The sequence below is a fragment of the Apteryx rowi genome, unplaced genomic scaffold (genome assembly GCF_003343035.1).
Source record: "Apteryx rowi isolate R43461 unplaced genomic scaffold, aptRow1 scaffold_178, whole genome shotgun sequence".
Taxonomy (NCBI): Eukaryota; Metazoa; Chordata; class Aves; order Apterygiformes; family Apterygidae; genus Apteryx; species Apteryx rowi.
This window is the reverse complement of record NW_020448063.1, coordinates 594,924-615,669: the sequence shown is the minus strand read 5'-3', so window position 1 is coordinate 615,669 and position 20,746 is coordinate 594,924. Positions and strand designations below refer to the sequence as shown.

The 20,746-nt window shown below is 35.0% G+C and overlaps 1 protein-coding gene across 6 annotated transcripts in view; it reads right to left on the bottom strand.

Moving 5' to 3' along the window:
- RAPGEF2 (Rap guanine nucleotide exchange factor 2) overlaps positions 1-20,746 on the bottom strand; it is a 134,026-nt gene that overhangs the window by 34,608 nt on the left and 78,672 nt on the right. For 4 of the 6 annotated variants that reach the window (XM_026061223.1, XM_026061225.1, XM_026061224.1 and 1 more), the window contains 6 exons: positions 14,553-14,684; positions 4,972-5,149; positions 3,488-3,624; positions 2,800-2,958; positions 915-1,067; positions 377-541 (listed from right to left, as the gene is read on the bottom strand). In XM_026061223.1, the coding sequence (XP_025917008.1) occupies positions 377-541; positions 915-1,067; positions 2,800-2,958; positions 3,488-3,624; positions 4,972-5,149; positions 14,553-14,684 (924 nt within the window). The remainder of the gene's footprint in view (positions 1-376; positions 542-914; positions 1,068-2,799; positions 2,959-3,487; positions 3,625-4,971; positions 5,150-14,552; positions 14,685-20,746) is intronic. The other 2 variants (XM_026061226.1, XM_026061227.1) reach the window with 2 other exon arrangements.

Here is a 20,746-nt window from a genome sequence, read left to right as displayed (position 1 = left end):
ATTATGTAAGGAAAACAAAGACCTTGGTTACATGCTCAAGTTTCAAGGCAAAATAGAATTCTATTGAATAATATTAAATAAAAATGCTAGTTATTGGAAAAAACTTTTGCTATAYTTACAAGCAACTAATTTATGTTGTAAAAACACAAGGTAAAACAACTCCCTTGATCACATTAGTATTTGAAATAAAGTACATTTAAAAAAAGAAAAACTTTTATCCATATATTCTGCTATTAAAATTTGTCACAAACTATTATTCATGTCTTTTTCAGCTATAGTCACTCTCTTGAAAATATAGTAAACGTTTTTATTTTATTCTTACTAACTTTTATTTCAATGCAAATGATAACAGGTATATAATTTAGGGGATTTTAACCTTGTCCCTGAGGCTGGGGTCATTGAACCACTCCAACAACTTCTTGCCCACTTCCATTGGGCTGGAAAGAAAGGTCCGATAGGTCAACAGGAAATCTTCTATAAATGTTGGATCTACCACAGAGTGTTCCTCCACCAGATGCATTGTTAACCTTTCAGCTGTTCCCTGTAACAAATAAAACCTTCTTTATTAAAATACAGTTTAAGTAAATGCATATTTGCTGTCTGGTAACATACTTATGATACATTAAACCAGAAAGAATAATAAGGGCATCTATTGACTGATGAACTAAGCAAATATAATAGCTTAATCATTGCAATAAGAAATTTAATAAATTTCTGTAATTAAGTTATACAGAAATCACCTAATTATCAATGTCAGTAATTCTAAACAGAAAAACTACAAGTATTAACCCTTTATTTCAAAGTGTTAATACTTTTGAATACATATCTCAGTTAATCCTGGGCCTTACTTGCCAAGTCTAGATGTCTACGGAGCATACCTGACTTTTGCAAGCCTCTCCATCTTTTGCTTTTACCTTGATGACAATGTGACCTTTTCTCGTTCCAGTGCGATCAAGCTCCCTGTGCTCCTTCACCATCACAATCTCCCCTTCCTCTTCTACCTTCTGCATGTTCTTTTCCACTTGATTAAGGATGCGGCAATAATCTTGCTGGGCTATACAAACAAACTGGAAGAATCATCACACATGAGTATTAAAAGAGAAAGTTTTCAGAAAACTGTTTAGACATATGAGGCAGTACTCTATTATTACAAAAGATAAAGTAGTCTCTCAAGCCACAGTTGGCCAAATTTGTCTGTCCAGCAGTTCAACTGTAGTAAGCTGATGAATACTCAAGCATGGTAATTCCATTGCAATTTTGCACTTAGAGATCAAGATTCATCAGTGCAAAATGATTTAGCATTACTAGGCATTTTTGTTTAATTGCTTTTATCTCCTTCTTTGCTGGAGAGGAAGATCAGTACTCTATCTGATATTTTTTCCTCATATTTTAGCTTTTATGTGGTATTTAAAAGGTGTAAGAAAGAATGAAGGGAAAACCTTATTCTTGATTTTTGTGCCCACTGCTATTGACAATACTTTTAATTTTTCATAGCAACCATATATGAAGTCAGTCATTAAGAAAGCTAACATTTATTCATTTACGTAAGCGCCGTCATACAGAAACAAATCACTTTTTGGTTAAAGTATAATGAAGAAGAAAAATTTTCTGCCATCATCGGCTCAGCAAGGCATAAGTGAAAGAATAAATCACAGAATGGTGGTAAATACCTTAGGAATATTCCTGGAACCTACAATATTCAAATATAATTAAGAACACCCACTCCAATTTGCAAAACTTTTAGATTGTATTCACAGTGAATAATCTTCTGTAACTTGTTAAATGTTTTATACCTTTATTTCTTTTTATGGGTAAATACTGAAGATTAAACTGCCTTCTCATATAAACTTGGATCATTAACTGAAAAGAAATTATGTGTTTCTTTTGATTGCTGGATTGTAAATCATCATGTACTTAGGGCAAAGGCATGAGCTTCACTGAGACAATATTTTTAACTGCATTCTTCCCAATTCATTTACATAACTTTTGTATTTCCAACAGCTAGTACTAGTTGAAACAGTTTTCCTACAATTTGGATTTCTTGGAAAACGTTTTCCAAACAGATACTATTTATGCACTTATTGGAAGTTAGACAGGCAAACTAAACCAGGTGATTCAGTTAATACTCATTTTCACCCATTTCAAAGGACATCTGTTGGAAGCTAACTAGCCATCAGGACCAGGCAAAATTTTTAAATTCGCCTTGGCTATTATCATCAGGATGGAAAYAAGGAAATAGCAACCACACATCCAAGTTAGGCTTATTTTCTCATGTTACGTGAAATGCTCCTTATATCTGACTACTTGTGTTAGTAAGGGTCAAGAAGTTTTCTTTGAAAGTCCAGATTGACTGAAACTAGAAGACTTTCTACTCTTCATACTTCAGACCATAGGACAGAGAGCTTGTATTACTCTAAGATTCAGTAGTTGAGTCCAGTAAGGAAGGATGGCTATTACCTGCAGAAGTAAAAGAGCCCATATAGCAGGCTAACAGACCTTGAGCTCCTCCTAAGGGAAAGTTTGAAGCAACGAATATATGCAACAAGCTGCTGGGCCTCAATTTCTGCAGAAAGTGTGYAGACAAACCTCTTGACCCAAAATTGTCCCTATCTGGATCAGCGGAAGAAGATTTCCCGGACTGTGAGTACTAACAGCAGGACCCATATTTCCCAAACATTGACAGGGTTATGCATTGGAGATTTTATATATACACAGTTTTCAATAAACTGCATTTGGCCATGTAGCCACATTACTTCTATGTGTATGCGATTTTGCATATATTACAGTCAAACACTCTACCTGGCAGTCATCCACTTTGGTTCTCATCACTCCTTTCATATATTCCTTCTCCATGGTAGGGGAAACACCAAAACTGTTTCCCATGCACAGTATCTCTGTTCTTCCATCAGGATACGTCACCTCCACAGAACCATTTAAAATGACTGACCAGGAATCCAGCTACAAATTAAATGTTGCAGGATACATGAAGTCTGAGTCATTTAACATTCTAATATCATACTATATAGATACAATCCTCACAGTTCTAAAGGACAAGAGTTAATTTTCTATCAGCTATTAAAAATATTTATAAGCTAGTTTACCTCAAATGTGTAACCATTTCCAGCTCAAGAAAATTGGAATCTTTAAACTCTTAACATAAAAATTAAATAAAACTATGTAAAACAGTATAAAATAAATGGAAGGCTTTAAAACACTAGAATAAGCTTTCAGAATCAGCTCCAATAGGCAGGAAGCATTTCTGTGTGCGTTATGAAGAGTGTTTTTCTTATGCTTTTATTGTAGGCRTTCGGAATGCTGTGCAGATGCTTAAACAAAAGGTTTTAATCTAACACTCAACAAGAGAGGCTTAATTTACATGCTCAATGCTTTTTTTTTTTTTTTTAAGCAACGAAAGAGGACCTTAATGCTGGAGTCTAGGATGTCTGCACAATAGGAGAGTCTAAAGTCAAAAGTAAGTTCTACCGACCTCTTCCCCATCGTTCAGTACAATAGTTCCTGCTCTCTCCACAACTGCAAACACCATCACAGCACAGAGCTCTCTCCTCACCGACATTGTCATGTTGGCAAAAGCAGGCAATTGATGCATGAATTCCAGTAGTTGTTCTGAAGGAAAAAAAGCCCACTGAGTTGTACATGTCAAAACAACAAAGTACAGCAAAGACAGTTATACAGAAAGATGCCTGGGGCTACTTAAGTTAAAATGCTGCACAATCGTTTCCGTAAACTAATAAACCATCTACAGTGGCCTGCTGTAATTACTGGGTATTTTGCAGGCACAGACCTGCTGGTCATATCATCAATAGACGGCCTGCATAGTAAAAGTCAGCATAATGGAAGAGTTGTAATGCAGCCAAGAGCTTTGAATACAGCCAATGAAATCTTAATACTCTGTCCAGCCACTGCAATAATTCAATTAAAACTATGATAGGCTTATTTAAAACATAGTAAGTCATTAAGAAGGAAAATTTTACAAAACCAAGCAAGTTCATTGGTAAAGCCATCCCTTCAGAGTCTACACTTAAATTGCACATGATTGTCACATGCCCATTCACAGAATCCCCCCGGGTTAGACAGACAGAACGCAATTACTGTTGCACAGGTGACTATTGCTAACTTAGCTTCTGCATGCATTGGAGTTGCACTTATACTTGACTGCCAACAACTCCCATATTTTCACTTTTTACATTGTTTGCGGCTACACAGAGCTCAGTTCTTCTTAATAGTTCTGCTGAGGGTTTATAAATCCTTAATGCAGGATGTACTTTGCATTTAGTTGTACCTAATAAAAAGTCAATTTAACCCCATTTTCTTTCTAAATTTTTTTAAGTTATACTTTAATAAACAGATAAATAGTTTTAAAATGGAGTCAGTGAAACAGATTAGGTTAGAAAGTGTAAGAATTAAAATTTTAGTTCTGTACTGCTTTGCTTTCAATATATTAGACTATGTTAACRCAGCAAATTACTTTTAGTAAATACACACTTATGTAAAGGTTTTATGACCCCAATATTATTTTTTTAAAAAAAATGCAATGTATGTGTCAGTGTAAAAACAGACACAAATCACAACTTACGATTAACAAAAAATTAATGTAATAAGCATCCATAATTGACATTAATGTTGATTTTGCCAAGGTTTTGTAAAACTATTTCCCATAAGCCACATTCTTTACTTTATATTTTTATTTGATATTTGTGATATCAATTACAAGTTGAATCCTGAGATCTAACAGGCCAGCACTAATAACTTTCACCCATTCCATGGGCATTTTCAATTTCTTCTTTGGAGATACTCATTCACTCCTTTTTTATAAGCAAGCTTACAGAATAAACACTAAACATACCAAGTACAAAAGCCTCTGACTAAAATAAAACCTCAAGCTAAAGAAGTACATTTCTCTGGTGAAGGAAAACAAGTTTCATAGTATTTTACTACACTGTATTAACTTACCAATGTCATCATCTGTCCTGTCTATTGGGTCTTTCTCCAGGCAGTCTCTTACAATATCCCTACTCATCAAAGGATCTGATGCCCTTTCAATGTCTTCTTCATCGTCATCATCCTCTGAATCCACTGCCGTCTCTGGCAACCCACTGAGATCCATATCACCAGCCTCACTTTCTGTAGCCTAAATTCATATATAAACAATTAAAGAAAATTAAAGCATTCAAACGTGTTCTTCACCGCTACAATTTCCTAATTAAATACACAGAAATGAATGTTACAACCTAACAGATAATCACTCAATTCAACTAAGACTTCTGATATTGCTTTTTTCTTTAAATTTCTTTTTAAAACAACTAGCTACATTAATCAACCCCAAAACCAACATTTTGAACAGCATTCAACACTGGTTTGAATCAGCCATATGCATATAGGATTCAACATATGGTTTTTAATCAGTAGGTCTAGGGAGAAGAGAGAGCAGACCTATTTTAAGGAACAATTTCTGGGAATAATAGCTGAATATCATATTTTTTTTAATAAACAGTTCATTTAAAACATGTTCTGTTCCCTCCCCAACATTCTATTTTCAGACCTTTACGAATGCAATACATGTAACTTTAAGTAGACTTAGTTTGAGGGACTATGCACAGCATCAAAATACTACCAGAATTTTTCTATCATCAAGTAACCCAGGACTTTTTTTTATTTTCCAGTTAGAAGTGGTTAGCTATGGCTTTTATTTATTGATAAACAGTATAAGATTTAACAGATGCAGAAACAATGTGAAGTCACTGCTGAAAAAACATAGATGGACTACACAGAATATCTGCCAAACTTACTCTGCTAGAAATTTCATTAAAACGAACAAAAATGCTTGAGGACATTAGTACAGCACCTAAAGGTAAATACATTCTAATGATTCAGTTTTAAGACCAGACATTTAATAAATCCCACAGACATTTGTCTGTCATGGGAGATAAAGCTGCTTTTTCTCAGAAGCTGATTTAATATCCCAGCAGCTGCTCAGGCTCAGCTAGCATGATTTTTAAGGAAATGCAAGCCTCTAATGAGAAAGTTTGAAGCCACGGCTTGACAAATCAAGTTTCACATGTCTTATTTGGATGGTTCGTTTCAGTGCCTCTGGAAGTAAGCAGCGCATCCACGTCTGCTTTAAAAATATTGCAGGGGACAAACATAGCCACTGAAGTCTGTTGTATCCATCTGTGTTTCATGTAAACAAACTGGTAAAAAACAAACAAACAAAACTCCCCTACCCCCCAAAACCCCACGTGCTAAGTCACCCTCCAAACAGAGCGGGGGTAACGCAATGCTTGAGCAAAGTGATCCGTGTGTTTTTGCAGAGTGCTCTTCCCCGGCTCAGCCTGCCTCGCTGTGGCTGGCGTCTGCTGCTTTAATGCCACTACACGCAGCTGGGTTCTGAACGGCAGCATATGGCTGGAGAGGGATCGGGTCAGCCCGCGTCAGTCCTAGCTGCTGCGCCCTCCCGGGAGCAGCACGACCCCAGCTTTGTAACAGGGTCTTGTGAATATAAAAAGCATGACAGCAGCATCTACACCATGTTCAAATAATTCTCGCTCTGTGTTTTTAAAGGAGGCAAAAAAATGCTGAGCATTTCTTACACAGAATAAAGAAGGGTGTTACTGGCATATATACAAAAGTCATAGTACTGAAGGCAGTATTTTCATTAGTGGTATTGTTGTTCTTAATTTTCCCTGTGATGCATTCTCAACAGTAGCTCTAACTACTCTTACAAAATAACACTCACCAAATGAGACTGGTGGAAAAATTAGTGGGGATGAGTCAGGAGACATACAGAGCTTATGACACCGATCTGTCAAAATCATAAGTCTCCAACAGTGACAACTCCAGTGACTGTGTTACTGACTAATCCACTAGCCAAATTTGAAAATCTTCCCACTACTAGCAAATGCCATTCCTACCTGCCCAAAGTCAGTCCAACTTCTCAAAAGCATGATGGTAAGATGAATGCAGAGTTAAATTTAGTCCCACAACACTGACATATATGAGATACTTTGGAACCCAAGAAAATTCCACATATCATACAAAAAATTATTATTAAAAAACAAGTTATTTGTTCTAAAAAAAATGGACAGAAGTTGAAGCTCTATTACAAGTAAAAGTTAATGCTATTTTGAAAAATATTCTCGCACTGAAATTAAATGCAACTTTGCATTCAGAAGATACTTCTAAAAATTGCAACTAAAGGCTACAAACATTTTCTTAAGAGGACAGCTTTTTACAGAGCTAATTAAATCTTTTTGACAACTGAAGTCATTGTTATAAACCAGAATGATAAAGTAGCTATTTTTAGTTTAATAGTTATCCAAAAATACAAACCACCAAATTTATTACCAGTGCAGATTTTCCCTTTATAAACAGCATAAACCTGCTCTTAATAGAACTGCTGAACACCCTCAGATATCAATATTATATTCATCTTATACTTATGCATGAGGTGTAACAGCAGGTGAGATAACAGCATTATATTACTGCACTGCCTTCACATGGTACAATTAAATATTCAAGGTACAGTTTTTCATACTGTATTTTAAGATCACAGAAGCATTTATTTGTATACTGTTATAAATAGAGCTGATTCCAGCAAAGAGATGCTGTATTTCTGAGTAGCACTGTACTATGGTTCGGTATCTTCAAGCTTACCAGAAAACATCACTGCAAAAGCATCCATTGTCCAACCATAATAAATTAGGGAAAGGATTAAATTAGAAGTTTCCAAGTAAAGAGATGGCCTTTCATTAAATGCTAGATAATTCTGTGATGATACAGGAGTTATCTTGACTAGCTGTCATTTTTGTATTGCAATAGCAGCAACACAGCTTACTGAAACAAATGCAGCTCAGAATTAAATGTGACAATCCAGTGTAAAAAGAAAATTTATTAGTGTAACTTAATACACCTTTAAAAATAAACCTTATCTTTCGAGAAAAAAAATACATTTTCACAAGCAGCTTTCCGAAAATGTAATRATTTGATTAAGCAAAAGTCAGCAAAGCAATGCAACAGTAGTATTTCCACAGAAGCAATATGCATTCACAGTAGGAAAGAATTAAACATCCCACAAAGCTTCATTCTCAGTTTAGACATGCAGAAAGTTTTGCATTAGTTTTGTTACATCATTAAGCATAATTGGATCTCTCTTCATGTTAGAAGCACATACTAATTTATCTACAAGTACACTGCAAATAACTTAGTTCTTTAAGCTCAATAGTTTCTGCAGGACATTACGTGTTCAGGGTCCTYTTGTGACACACTAAGTTTCTCCACTATCCACCTTCTTCCACCTTGGTACTCCCTCATGGGTTAGGAGATTGAGTAACATGTACTTGGGAACCCTTAGTTATGAAGTAATTGCCACGCATTTGTGTAAGACTTACGGGAAAAACCTTGATTAGTTCCCTTGAGGATGGGGCCTTCTATCTAACAAGCCTTAGAAAATCCAGAACACCAGATGAATACCTTACGTAATTTGTACTGGAGTCAGTCATGAGGCTTATAGATTCCCAGGGCATTTAATCAAGGATCAAATACACCGCAGAAATGAGTGCTTTCATAGGTGCACATTGTCCTTTGTTTCTTGGGTAATTAGAGATAATTAGCTTCATTTACAAATAAATCTAAAGAGGTTACACAAGAAAAATGCTGGTTGGAACATAAACCAGAAAACAATTTCTCTCCAAAATCTGAATGGCAGTGGCAATGAAAATTTTCATATTAGGGAGCAGATTTTTTTCTTCACAGTGGAAAAGATGTCATGAGAAATTTGCTAAAGTTTCAGAGGAATCATGTAATAGCGACAGCCTAAGATTTTACTTGTCACATCACCAACAAGAAAGTCTGGAGACAAAGACTGACATTTTCAAGCCTGATATGAAAAGTTATTTCACATTAGGTAACTAAGGAGAATTGTCAGATTTTAAGCAGGATCTAGTAAGACCAATTTCCCAGTAGTGTAAAAACAGTTGTTCAAATTGCTAAGCATCTCCAACACCAAAATCACTTCTGCATTAGAGTGGTAACAGCTAATTAAACAAATACAGTGAAATAACTAGGAAAAGATGGAAAGTAAAGGAGCCTTGTATAAATTTTCAGTTAGCCTTTGGCTGCTTGACAGATTTTAGAAAAAAAAACAAAAACAATTATCATTCCCGTTAGGCCAAACTGGGCACACTGGGGAAACAGAAGACCCTGTTGGTTCCTTTAGACTGGTAGAAAAGGAAACTAAATATGCCCAACTCTAGTGGTCTTTCATTTTCAGGAGGCATCATGAACATGGACATAATGAGATCAGCTGAGGAAGATCACCTCCTCTACTGCCACATTTCCTTCTTCAACCAGTTCTTTGGGTATCTGCTGAGACACAGAGGCTCAGAAGAGGCCAAAGGAATGCTGGCTGATCCAATGGATCTATATCTTTACAGCCAAGTAACTTTTATTTCTGGTATTATAATTACTTTTTTCTCACACACATGCTTTGCTATGGAAGAGAAAGTGGAAAGAGTAGGAGAACTGCCTAGAAGTCTGGTTCTGTTTTGCGTGGCCTTCACTGTTTTGTCTTCTGTCCTGGTCTGGAGACAAAGATTCCAGCTGATCTTAACAATATAGAAAGAAAAACTAAAAGAAACTTAAGTTAACCACATAAACTACTGACTGATCTTCACTTTTTAATATTTTAAACAACTCTTATTAGACATTTTTCTCCAAATGTTCCCTAAAATTAAAAAAAATAAAATAAAAGCACTCATTTTGAAGGATAAATCTCCTGCTATGACTAATGTCACCACCTACACTGACAGTGCAAAATACCCAAATATTCCAGACACACAACACAACTTTGGAAAAACTCAAAAATGGAAAAGAAAAAAAGATGCTCATTTGTCTTTAAATTGCACAGGCCAAAAATAGGTTCATCAGTGTCTGCTGCAGCCCTTCAAGTCCATGAAGCTAACATAGAAAACAGTCAGGCCCAGCTCAAATTATTTTTTGATCATCGTGCTTGAAAGAGGGCTACAAAATAAACTGAAACTGAAATTAAGAACATTGATTGGTAAAAAAAAAATTTTTTTTGACATCCTAATTTATAAGCTGTTTACTATTGATACAAAACACCACAAACACTGGCACTATATCTTTAGTGAAATCACGTGCAAAAGTCCCACTAACTTGAAAGATTTCCTCCTGCGATTGTATAGGCACACTAGATACAGCTTTTTCACAGAGAGAAGGCATGGATGGAGTTTTGCTTTGCATTAGCTTCCAACTCACTGGATAAAAGGTTACAATATCAATAAATTGCCATGACATTCAATCCATATAGATAATTATAATATTTTAGGATATATATAAGATATAATTAGTTACAATATATAAAACGAGCACGTATAACTAATGCACACACAAATCATACAAAAATTTACAGCAGTAAATCTACTTTTTCACGCACCACTGACAAGAATGCAAGTGGTCATGAAACACCCTGAAACTCATTCAGTTTAAAATTTTTACTGCTCTCTCTTCATAATTATCCTTTTATAATCTATTCTAAGACTTACAGCATAGCAGCCCATATCTGTCTCAGGAGCCAGTTTTAGCGGTGTTCCTCTCTAGGGATGGAATAATTTAATAATCCAGACAACACACCCCAGGAACACTGTTCTTGCCTATTGCCAACTTTTTCAAAACGGAACAGTGTTCACTGACATCACCCGCATAGCTGCTTTACCTGAACTAGTCATAAGTGATCAGTACTGCACAGTACTTGGCCAAAACTGGGGAGTTCAGTAAGACCTATCTGAGACACTTCGAATGCCCTTGTGCCTTAGTGCCCTGCCCAGTTGCCCAGTTCCTTGCACTGCAGACTGCACTGATACAGTCAAAAAAAGACTGACTTATGCTTAAGGTAAACCTTTTTATTTTGCATATTGCAATAACAGACTTGCTTTGAGGCAGGCTGCACAAATCCTCTGATCTGAGAGAGGAAGGTTTGGGTTCTTTCAGAAAGAGAATTTCTGGAAGGTGGAAATTTCTTCTCAGAGTTACAACATCAGGCTTGTAAGAAAACAAGTTGATGTCTTGAGAAGTTCCCAGCAGTGCGTGCATCCTGGGAGGGTCACAGAAAGGATGTCAGTGCTTTCCTTCACCGCTCTTGGCACACAGAAATGCACATACAATCTATCAACATCCAGCATCCCCTTCCTCTCCAGTCATACTACAGAGTTCRTCACACTTTACGGACTTGCTTCCTAAAATAAAAGTAATAACATTTAAAGTCTTTGCTGACAGGCACCTCAAACATTTTTTCAGACTTGGGTGGGGTAAAAAGAAAGGATTATATATTTCATTTTAACAAGTAATTCTTATCCTAAAAGAAGTTTTCATGTGCAACGTTTGACAAACAAATTTAGTTACAGCATTAATATTTAAAGGGAAGTATTCTCAGCTCAGTGCTGAAAGCATCTGAAGGTTCAGCTTCATGATTTATTCAAAAAAGAAAAAAATCTAAAAAGGCCAGGAATGTATTTTCACTGCAAACAGCTGCTCTTAAGGCTGCTGAAATAAAACTTACTGTGACGCAAAACATGACATATCATTAATTCAGATTTCAACAGTAAAGATCTAATTAATGGTACAATTTGAGAGGAAAACATTTATTTTATTTCTCAGTTGAAAGATAAGATGGCAATCTTTCAGAATCATTCCTTTCTACTTAGACATAATGAACAGAAGTCCATTCTATTGAAAAGAAAAAACACCATTATGTACAGAAAATAAAAATCAGAAGAACAACAATACTAAGTTTTGTCTAAGACCTATTAAAATAGAAATACAAAAGTGAATAGCTAGATGACTTGGTTTTGATTTATTGTTTCTAAAAACTTGGGAAAGAATTAAAAGGAAAAAAATTGGGAGAGGATGACTGATCCAATGTCTCTCACTTTCAAAAAGTAATTTCTACATTTATTTCATTTTTGTCTTGACTCTAGAGAATTCAAATTTCTGCAGTTTTATTTTGTTTTGGGTTTTTTGCATTTCTTTAACCTAATCTAACCTGAATATKCCTACATTACATTCCTTTATGACTGGAACTGAGGTAAGAAATTAATGATTTGCCACAATATGAAAAATCATTAAAAATGACAATACTAGATACAGCAAAGCTAAGAACTTAAGAATCTTATCATTTCCACACCTGAACTCATCAATTCAATTTTATTTTTTAATAAATATATCTTAAAGTATTAACACAAAATATAGGGTTACATTCCAAATTACTTGCTCACATTTCTTAATGTCTSTACACACAGGAGTTATTATAGTAATTATTCTGACATACCGTACAACTACATATATCTGAATATATCTGTGCCAAGACATCTTTAATAAGGAGTTAACTGCAGAGTAATTGAAGAAATCAGATAATATTTTTCTTAGGATCGTCAGAATGACAAAGTGCCTCAATTAAAATTTTTAAGTACGCCTTAAAAATAAATTTAAAGTACAACTTGAAACAAGAAAAATGTATGGTTCCCCATGTAAATACTTCGCAAAATTAGTAACTCTCAAAACACCACCCATCCTGTTGACTTCTTTATTGCAAACAAGAGCTCCTATGGAAGTCTTACACTAAATACRTGACTACATACAGAAATATTTTTCTGAAGTTTCTATAGAAGTACCCCTCCTCAACCCCAATTCAGTGATCCTTTTCAGAATTACAAAAGTCTTGCTGAAACTCTTTCTGAAAAATTTCCTTCAACTCATCTAGAAAGTAACTATATGACTATAATCTATCTAAATACCACCTACAACTGGGTCCCTAGAGGGACTTGTTATTTTTATGTTAAAGTGTAAAATCTTTGGAATGAAAGATATGAAAACCTATAGAAGATTTAAATAACAAAGCTGATTTTACATCATCTTCACTCTCACAGTATACACCTAAATCCTGTCTCGAAGCAATCTTCTCTTCAGAAGAAATTCTGACAAGTATACTTGATTGGCATACACTACGCTTAAAATGTTCAGTTACTTTGACTTTTTTTTTTGCAGAAATAAACCTTTGCATTATTGCGACTACTATTTAAATTGGACTGAGATTGTTTTTAGCCTACTCTCCTCAAGTTGATAGATTCTACAAAGGACAGCCAAAAAAACACCACTGTGCATCCTGGAGCACACAATATCAATTCTCACAGCTGAAGATGTACATATTTATATAGATGATGCTTTTCCCATTATTTAAATGGCCACATTTACTTACATTCAGTTGCCTTTCTAACATTTTGAAAAGCATCCAAAACAAACATTATTCCTCCTCTAGTAAACAGTACTTCATGGAGAACTGGTCATGTTAAGTTTTTAGAGATCTTTTTGATATAACAATGTTTTAATTAAATTTGGGGTTTTTTGTTGGTTTTTTTTTTTTTAGGATAACAAATTACTATATTTCCCTATCACAGGGATAAATCCTTTTCTTTGAAGTTGCAGGAACTGCTAATATCAAGAGGAGAATCTAGACTTTCTCCTTTCCTTTTATTATTTCAGGGTTGGGTGTTTTTTTTTCCTAATATGCCTTTAGATTGTAAACACACACACCCCAAATGCTCTAGGGACCCTTTGGATCAGTTTTACAGCAAGTCTCTCAAAACTCAAACTGCTTCAAACGAAGAACAAAGAGGTGCCCCAGAAGTATGAATCTACAATATCTCACCAGTTCAACCCCCCCATCTTTTCCAGGTGTCCAGGAGAAGCACTACCAAAATGCTAATGCTCAGTCTTTACAAGGTGGGGAAACTGGAATTTGCCCCTCGAGTCAGGTCTGCACAGGCTGCTCACTGCACACATCTTCCTCCCTAATATTGAATGTGCTCCAGTTTTTGAAGCCATTTAAAAATTGTAAAATATGGCATCAAGAAGAAAAATCCCTTGCATAACAAGGTCCTAGATCTTATAAAATCTTTATAGTTTTAAAATTCTGATCTAGTTCTTGATAATAATGTCCAGCTCATAGGCACTTTTCATCAACAGATCTCAAAGCCTTCTCAAAACAGCAGTAAACCTCTGTTTCCATTTTGCATATGGTAAATCAGACATATAGAAGTGAGGTGAAATGCTGAAGTCAGGAACAGAGTCCCTTATCTCAAGGCCACACTGTCTCTCCATGATGAAATCTAGGAACGTTTCCTCTCCAAAAACTACAAAATACAAACAGACTTCATGAAGTGCAACACTGCAGAAGGTTCAAATCCTGCACCTCTGCGTTTCTGACACAGATCCTGACAAACAAGGGAAACACATGTCATGTCACTGTGTTACAGATTACATGCTGTGTTTTCAAACAGCAGATGTAGCAAGTATTGGATAAAACCCTCAAACTATGACTGCTCAAGCAAAAATAATTTTTTGAAATCTATTGATTTTTTCAGTAGATGAAAACTGACAATACACAATTGCACGGGCCTTCAGCTATTAATGTCAAAGCTGTTGGCACTGGCTTCTCCCAAGGGCATCCATTTCAGTCTTACCTGGTAGATATCAGAAAGGCTGCTGCTTCCTGAATCACTAGTGATGCTACATCCTGAGTGACTCGATGAAACGTGGGTCACCTGTGGGTGGAGACTGTCAGTAAGGTGCAGCTTTGTGAAATCTGCAGGAAGCTATAGATGGAGCAGAAAAAGCATCATTACAATTTGAGGTAGATACACAGCAAAAGGAATTTAAATCATTCATGTCACACTTCACTCCCTGCCAGCACCAACTGTATTAAGTAAACCACTGGGGACTGAGAATGCAGCTTACAAGTCTGAGACTTAGAGGGTTTTTTAATTCATTCAGAGGTCAGCAAAATATCAGCAAGTGCTGCAAGCATATCAAGAGATGCAAAAAAACATAGCTGAGGGCAAAAAACAATTAAACAATAACCCTAACGCCAAAACTCTTTAGTACCTTTCTACGGTGTTTAGATGGAATTAAACTGTACATGAATCTTATGATTGTTTTGTTTTTTTTATGTTGAAACAAGTAACCCACACCACACTGCTCTGTATTTGGCTAACTCCTTTGCTTTTTAAGTTCATAAAGTACTTTATAGACAAGTAAATTCCAAGACACTGAACTATTTGTTATACTTTGAGCCAAATAATGTGATAATAAAGAGAAAGCCTAGGAAAACTGACACTGCTGCAAAGAGCTACCATCCTGAAATGAGTCTGCTCACACATGTTGCTGAAAAATGAAACAAGACACTACATTTGGTCATCACCAAAATTTGTGATATATATTTTACTACTGCTTTACGCACACAGCTTCCATGAAAATTCATAAGAACTGTAAACATCAGACTGTAGAAAATTAACTTTCATATAGAAAAATATTTAAATTTTCAAGAAATATTTAAAACTCATTTCAGGAGCAAATTCAGCCATTCTCACTCATCTCCCCCAAAAGCTTTCATCCTATTGCTAGCCAATAAAAGTTTGTTAACATATTCATTTGGGTATGCAACAAACATTTCAATTATTAAAAAATAACTTTGCTTACTAATTTATTGCTGTTGTTTCAAGTCACACAGGGTAGGTGCTCTCTACTGAGGTGCGTTTGTAACAAAAACATCACACATGGCCTTGGCACCATTCACATTCTCATTGGATGGAGGTGGAAATAACTCGTTCAGCATTCAGATGCAAGAGTTTCGTCAGTATAAAAGTTTAGGAGAAAAGTCATCCATGAGCCACGAGAGAGAGCGTGTTTCAGAAAATGATCACCTTCATACAGCTAAAGATGCTGAGTAGTTTTATTGCTTTTTGCCTTGTTTAGGTCTGTGTTTACGGAACATGCCCTGTACGAACCTTGGCTTTAGCATCTGTGCTGAAAGCAGACCCACTGCAAAACTAGTCTTATTTAGACTGACTGCCCATTCCTGTCCTAATACACCTGAAAAGGATTTCTTCCTTATGCCAACATGATTGCATCAGTGATAGCAAAAGTGCCTAGAGTTTAAAGGATTCCTTCTCACTATTTTACCTGAAAGAGGGGCTAAAAACAGGAAGCAGACATGAACAACTCTGAAAGGCTTCTGCCAGCCCAGAGCTAGGTTTGATATTCATATGCCAATCAACAGCGAATGGACAATTAACAAAAGCAATGCTCTAATACATACAGCCAGAAAAATCTAATTATGTTCACCACTATTGTTTTTATACCAAAAGGAGAAAATGTAGTAAGAGAAAGTGTATCAGTTATAATATCTCTTGGCTCTGCTGCTTCTCTTTTTCATCTGTAGATTTGAATCAGCATGAAACTGAAGATTATTTACTGATGTTCAGGCCATTACATTCATTTTTGATCATGATTCAAACCACTCTGCAATTAAATATACATTCCATAGGTAGAATGTATGGGAAGTGAATCACCACTATTTTTCCTCCACAACAATGAATATGTCATTTACTCTTGTAAGTACAACAGCCTCCTAGAATTAAAGTAGTCCAGGTTTATTTCCAAGTGGAAAACCTACATAGTATTTTAACATCCATGCAAAAGTCACATAAGATCCACACATCTAAAGAAAACTCACAAAAAAAAGATAATATAATGTTTTGAGAGTTTTACATTTTATAAAGTAGTAACTATTTCAAACAATCACTAATAAATAGCAGCTCCAGAGGGAAATGCATGTCAACTCAGTCTGAGCCCAGCCAAACATGTTACTTTTTCATAATGTGTTTCAAATATGTCAGGAACAACTGCATTTACTTCATCAATGCAATAACAATTCTTAAGAAACTTACATCAAAGCAAATCCAGCCAGCCCGATAAAAAAATTAAATCAAGCTATGTTTAATACATAGCTCCACTTAAAAGTGTTTTAAAGGAACAGCCAGCATTTCAGATATGTTATTATGTAGGCAGTAGGAAAAGGCAAAAGATTCCACAATCCCAGATAAAATGCAATGCAATACGAGTAAGCCTTCTGAATACTTAGCTTGTAATCAACTAAATATTTGGAGACTGCTGGTTTCGGAACAGTTTCTAAAGTCAAAACCATGCTGCACTAGATGCACTTGCCAAGTGGTGACAGCAGATCAGAAGCAGGCTCTACTCAGGGCAACCCAACTAGTCACTTTGATCCTAATCAAACAGGAATATTCACAAGCAGAAAACACATGCTTACACCCTTCCAGAATACTGCATCGCTATGCTACATGTCCTAAAGTGGCCTCCACTTCAGCTGCCTTACCTCCAAATTAAGGTGAGAAATTATGTAAGCATTAATAAAAAATTAAATCACTTAAATGTTTAAATTGTGAGCTCAATTTAAAGAGTATATAATGAAGACATACATTGGTAACTTAGTCATTAACTGCTCTTTAAAATGTTTAATATTGCACACAAAGGGAAAAAGAAAAAAGCAAAGCAGTGATCACAATGACAGACAAAGATCTCCCCATGCTCTTGGAGGTCATGGGACAGACTGTGTTCGGTGACGGCATTCAGGGCAGGCCTGAAAAGCAGCTTTCAAGGAACTTGCTACAACCTGAGTAGTGCCAGCAGCCAGCCCAAAAGTTGTCTGGCACAGCCAGATACATCCAATCTCTTATTTGCAGAGGAAAAGAGAAGATTAGAAAATAGCACTATGAAATTATGCTATTGCTTTCAGTGCAAAAAACAGCAAGGAACATCAATCTCCGCTTCTGAAAAATAAATGGGAGTTAACTTCACCATTACAGGTATACTTGCTGTGCTACTAAATACGATTTGTTTATCATGAAAGTTTTAGCACTCAGTATTTGTATTCAGCTATCCTTCCATTCAACAGTTTAGTACTGACTTTACTATTTAGTACCACAGGAAAAATAAAGCTTTTCTTGTAATGTTTTAAAGTGAGTACAGTCTATTTATAACACAAGCTTTGTCCTCCAGATCATGTGACAATATAAGAAAATCTAAGGACATAATGTTTCCCTCAATAACATCAGCTATAGAGTACTGAAGACACCACAAATAGCATCAGAATCAAGTCACTATTTTCTTGTTTTGTATTTTCACTAAGTGATGGCTAGTTTTAAGGAGTCATTCAAAGAAATAAGGAAAAAAGCAACTTTTACACAACAAGCACTTATTTTCTGTGACAATACCAAACACTAAACTACAGATTTGCTGAAGCCAGCAACTGCATTTCTTAACTGTGTTATTGAATGCTTGTGGTCATAGCATCAGAATGAACTAGCAGATGGAATAAAAACAAGGCAGGGTAATTTAGAAAAATAAATGCATGATTCATTCTTAAGTGAATATATTTTAAAAATATATTACATGTACATGATATTAAATAATTAAGAGTCATTAAAAGAACCAGATAACTTTGCTGTTAACTGCTATTTTCAGAACAAACTTGTAAGTGAGAAATATTTAGGCTCTGTATGCAGAGATTTCATTAAGTTTAGCATAATAAAAAAAATTTTAATATAAATTTTTAATCCAAAACATGAACTAATAAAATATTTAATGCCAAAGATCTGATCTTAATTTGACAGAAGTGAAAACAGTATTTTATACTCTTTCATATAGGTCTTAATAAGTGTGCATGCATATACACTTAAAGAGTTTATACACACTTATATAAACATTTACTATACATATATGTATGTGCATTTGTGTGTATATGTTCACACACACACATATACGCACATACATACACACACACACGACTGAGGAAAAACAGTGCATCTGAGGACTCCAAGAGTCTTCTTCTTGAAAACAATGAAACAATTAAAAACAATTACGTGAAACTGTCTTAAGGACAGAGGGTTATCTCCATTTTGAAATGGACAATATCTTAAAACATGTCATCAATCTTCTTACCTTAAAGCAGCATTTTATTACTTCCACCCTCGAAGTGAGTCATCACTCATACGCATGCAAAGCTAACAATTACTTTGCTCTGAATACGTGCCTCCTATTTTAGGAACATCATGATTTTCTCCTCCTCTACAGCGTGCCTTTCTGCATAACAAAAGGCCCTGAATATATGCCACTTCTGGGTTTATGCCGGGCTTCTCTTTCTTAGCCTTAGTCAAATGCTTGAGCTCCATTGCATTACATGCCACTTCAACTCAGGAAAGGATTGGGCTCCTGTTACTAATACAGCATTTTTTAAAAATGAACATATTTTCAAAATATTTACTAGATAAGATGTGAAAGTCTTCAGATATATAATGAAAAGGTTAGTTCTCTATGTTTCTAAAAAGAAGTTGTTTTCATATGTGAAAAGAAGCACAAATGCTGTAACAAGAAAAAAGTACACAATCTAAGAATATAATTTTAATAGAATATCAGAGGAATTCTGATTAAAGAGCTCCAATATACCACTCATGTCAGAGCAGACACATCATTAAACATTTCATAAACAAGGTATTCTATTGAAGGCTGTTCAGCACTTTAGGAAAGACTTATAAAATCTGCAAAGCAACTGAAGTACATCAGCTGAAATATGGAATTTAAGAGAAGGAAGCGTAACATTCTATTAAGCAATTCCTGCTGAATGATCCTATGGGTAATTCAGTGCCACTGAGCCAGGCCAGACACAAGAGGTGACCCAGAACTTCAAATTTATAAACTGTTTTTCCCCTTTCTGAAATTAAATATCAGAAAAGARCAAGCTCTAATTCTTCAGCTTCATTCATTCTATGATTATTCTGTAGTATCTCTTTAATAATAAAAGAATATAATAAAAAACATTCTAATATTAGTGTCACTTTAAATCTTTTATACAAGATACACTTAGTCCCGAAAATCTAAATAAGTTAAAACACAGTCTTTCTGTATTCTGCATCTTTTACTGAAGGAAAAGCAACAGTAGCTAAAAAATGAAGGACTATACCTTTGACCTTCTCATTTTTTTTCCCCATTGACAATAAGATACAAAATTTAATTTTTAACTTTATTGCAATGGAATAGTCTATATTACAAACCAGTATTCTTCAGCATTCTATCAATTCAGTAACATTTTATTCATCTATTTTGTGTAAATGTTTATTTTTATATTAAAAGTTTATAAATCTTTTGTATTTTAATGATATACCCAGATTTATGATATTTAATAATATACCCTGACAAAAGGAAATATCTGTAACAATGGTGAGTATTCTTCAACTTGCTATTTAAACATAATTCTTTCACTAACCAAGAGAGACACTAAGGAGAACATTATTTTTACAGTTCAGTGACTTAAAATGCAGCAGTCAATATAAGTAATTACAGAATAATAAAGTAATTTCTATTGATTTTGTCTACAGACATGATGCAGGCTGACATGTCCACTGTAGAGTTAAATTTAAAATAAGTTTAAACTATATACAGTTTCAATTAGGATGCAATTCCCATGGAAGCATGATTTCCTTGTACATAGGGGTGGGATGGAAAAAGTTGTAAGAAGCATGTATATATTTTCTGTCAGTGAAGTTTTCAGAGAAGAGTTAATGCTTAAGACATGAAATGAAACCCTCTGGCTTTTGAATTATGTATTTTGTATACATGATTCATTTAATGCAAATGTATACAAAATATATGTCATTTTGAATCTAAATATTTTCTTAATCAGACATCTTTACATGAAACAGTGGCTTAAAGTTCATAAAGACCTATCTTAAAAATGTTCTTAAGATGACTTGAGAGTACAACAGAAGACATAACCCACGTGCTGAAAATATTCTGTACT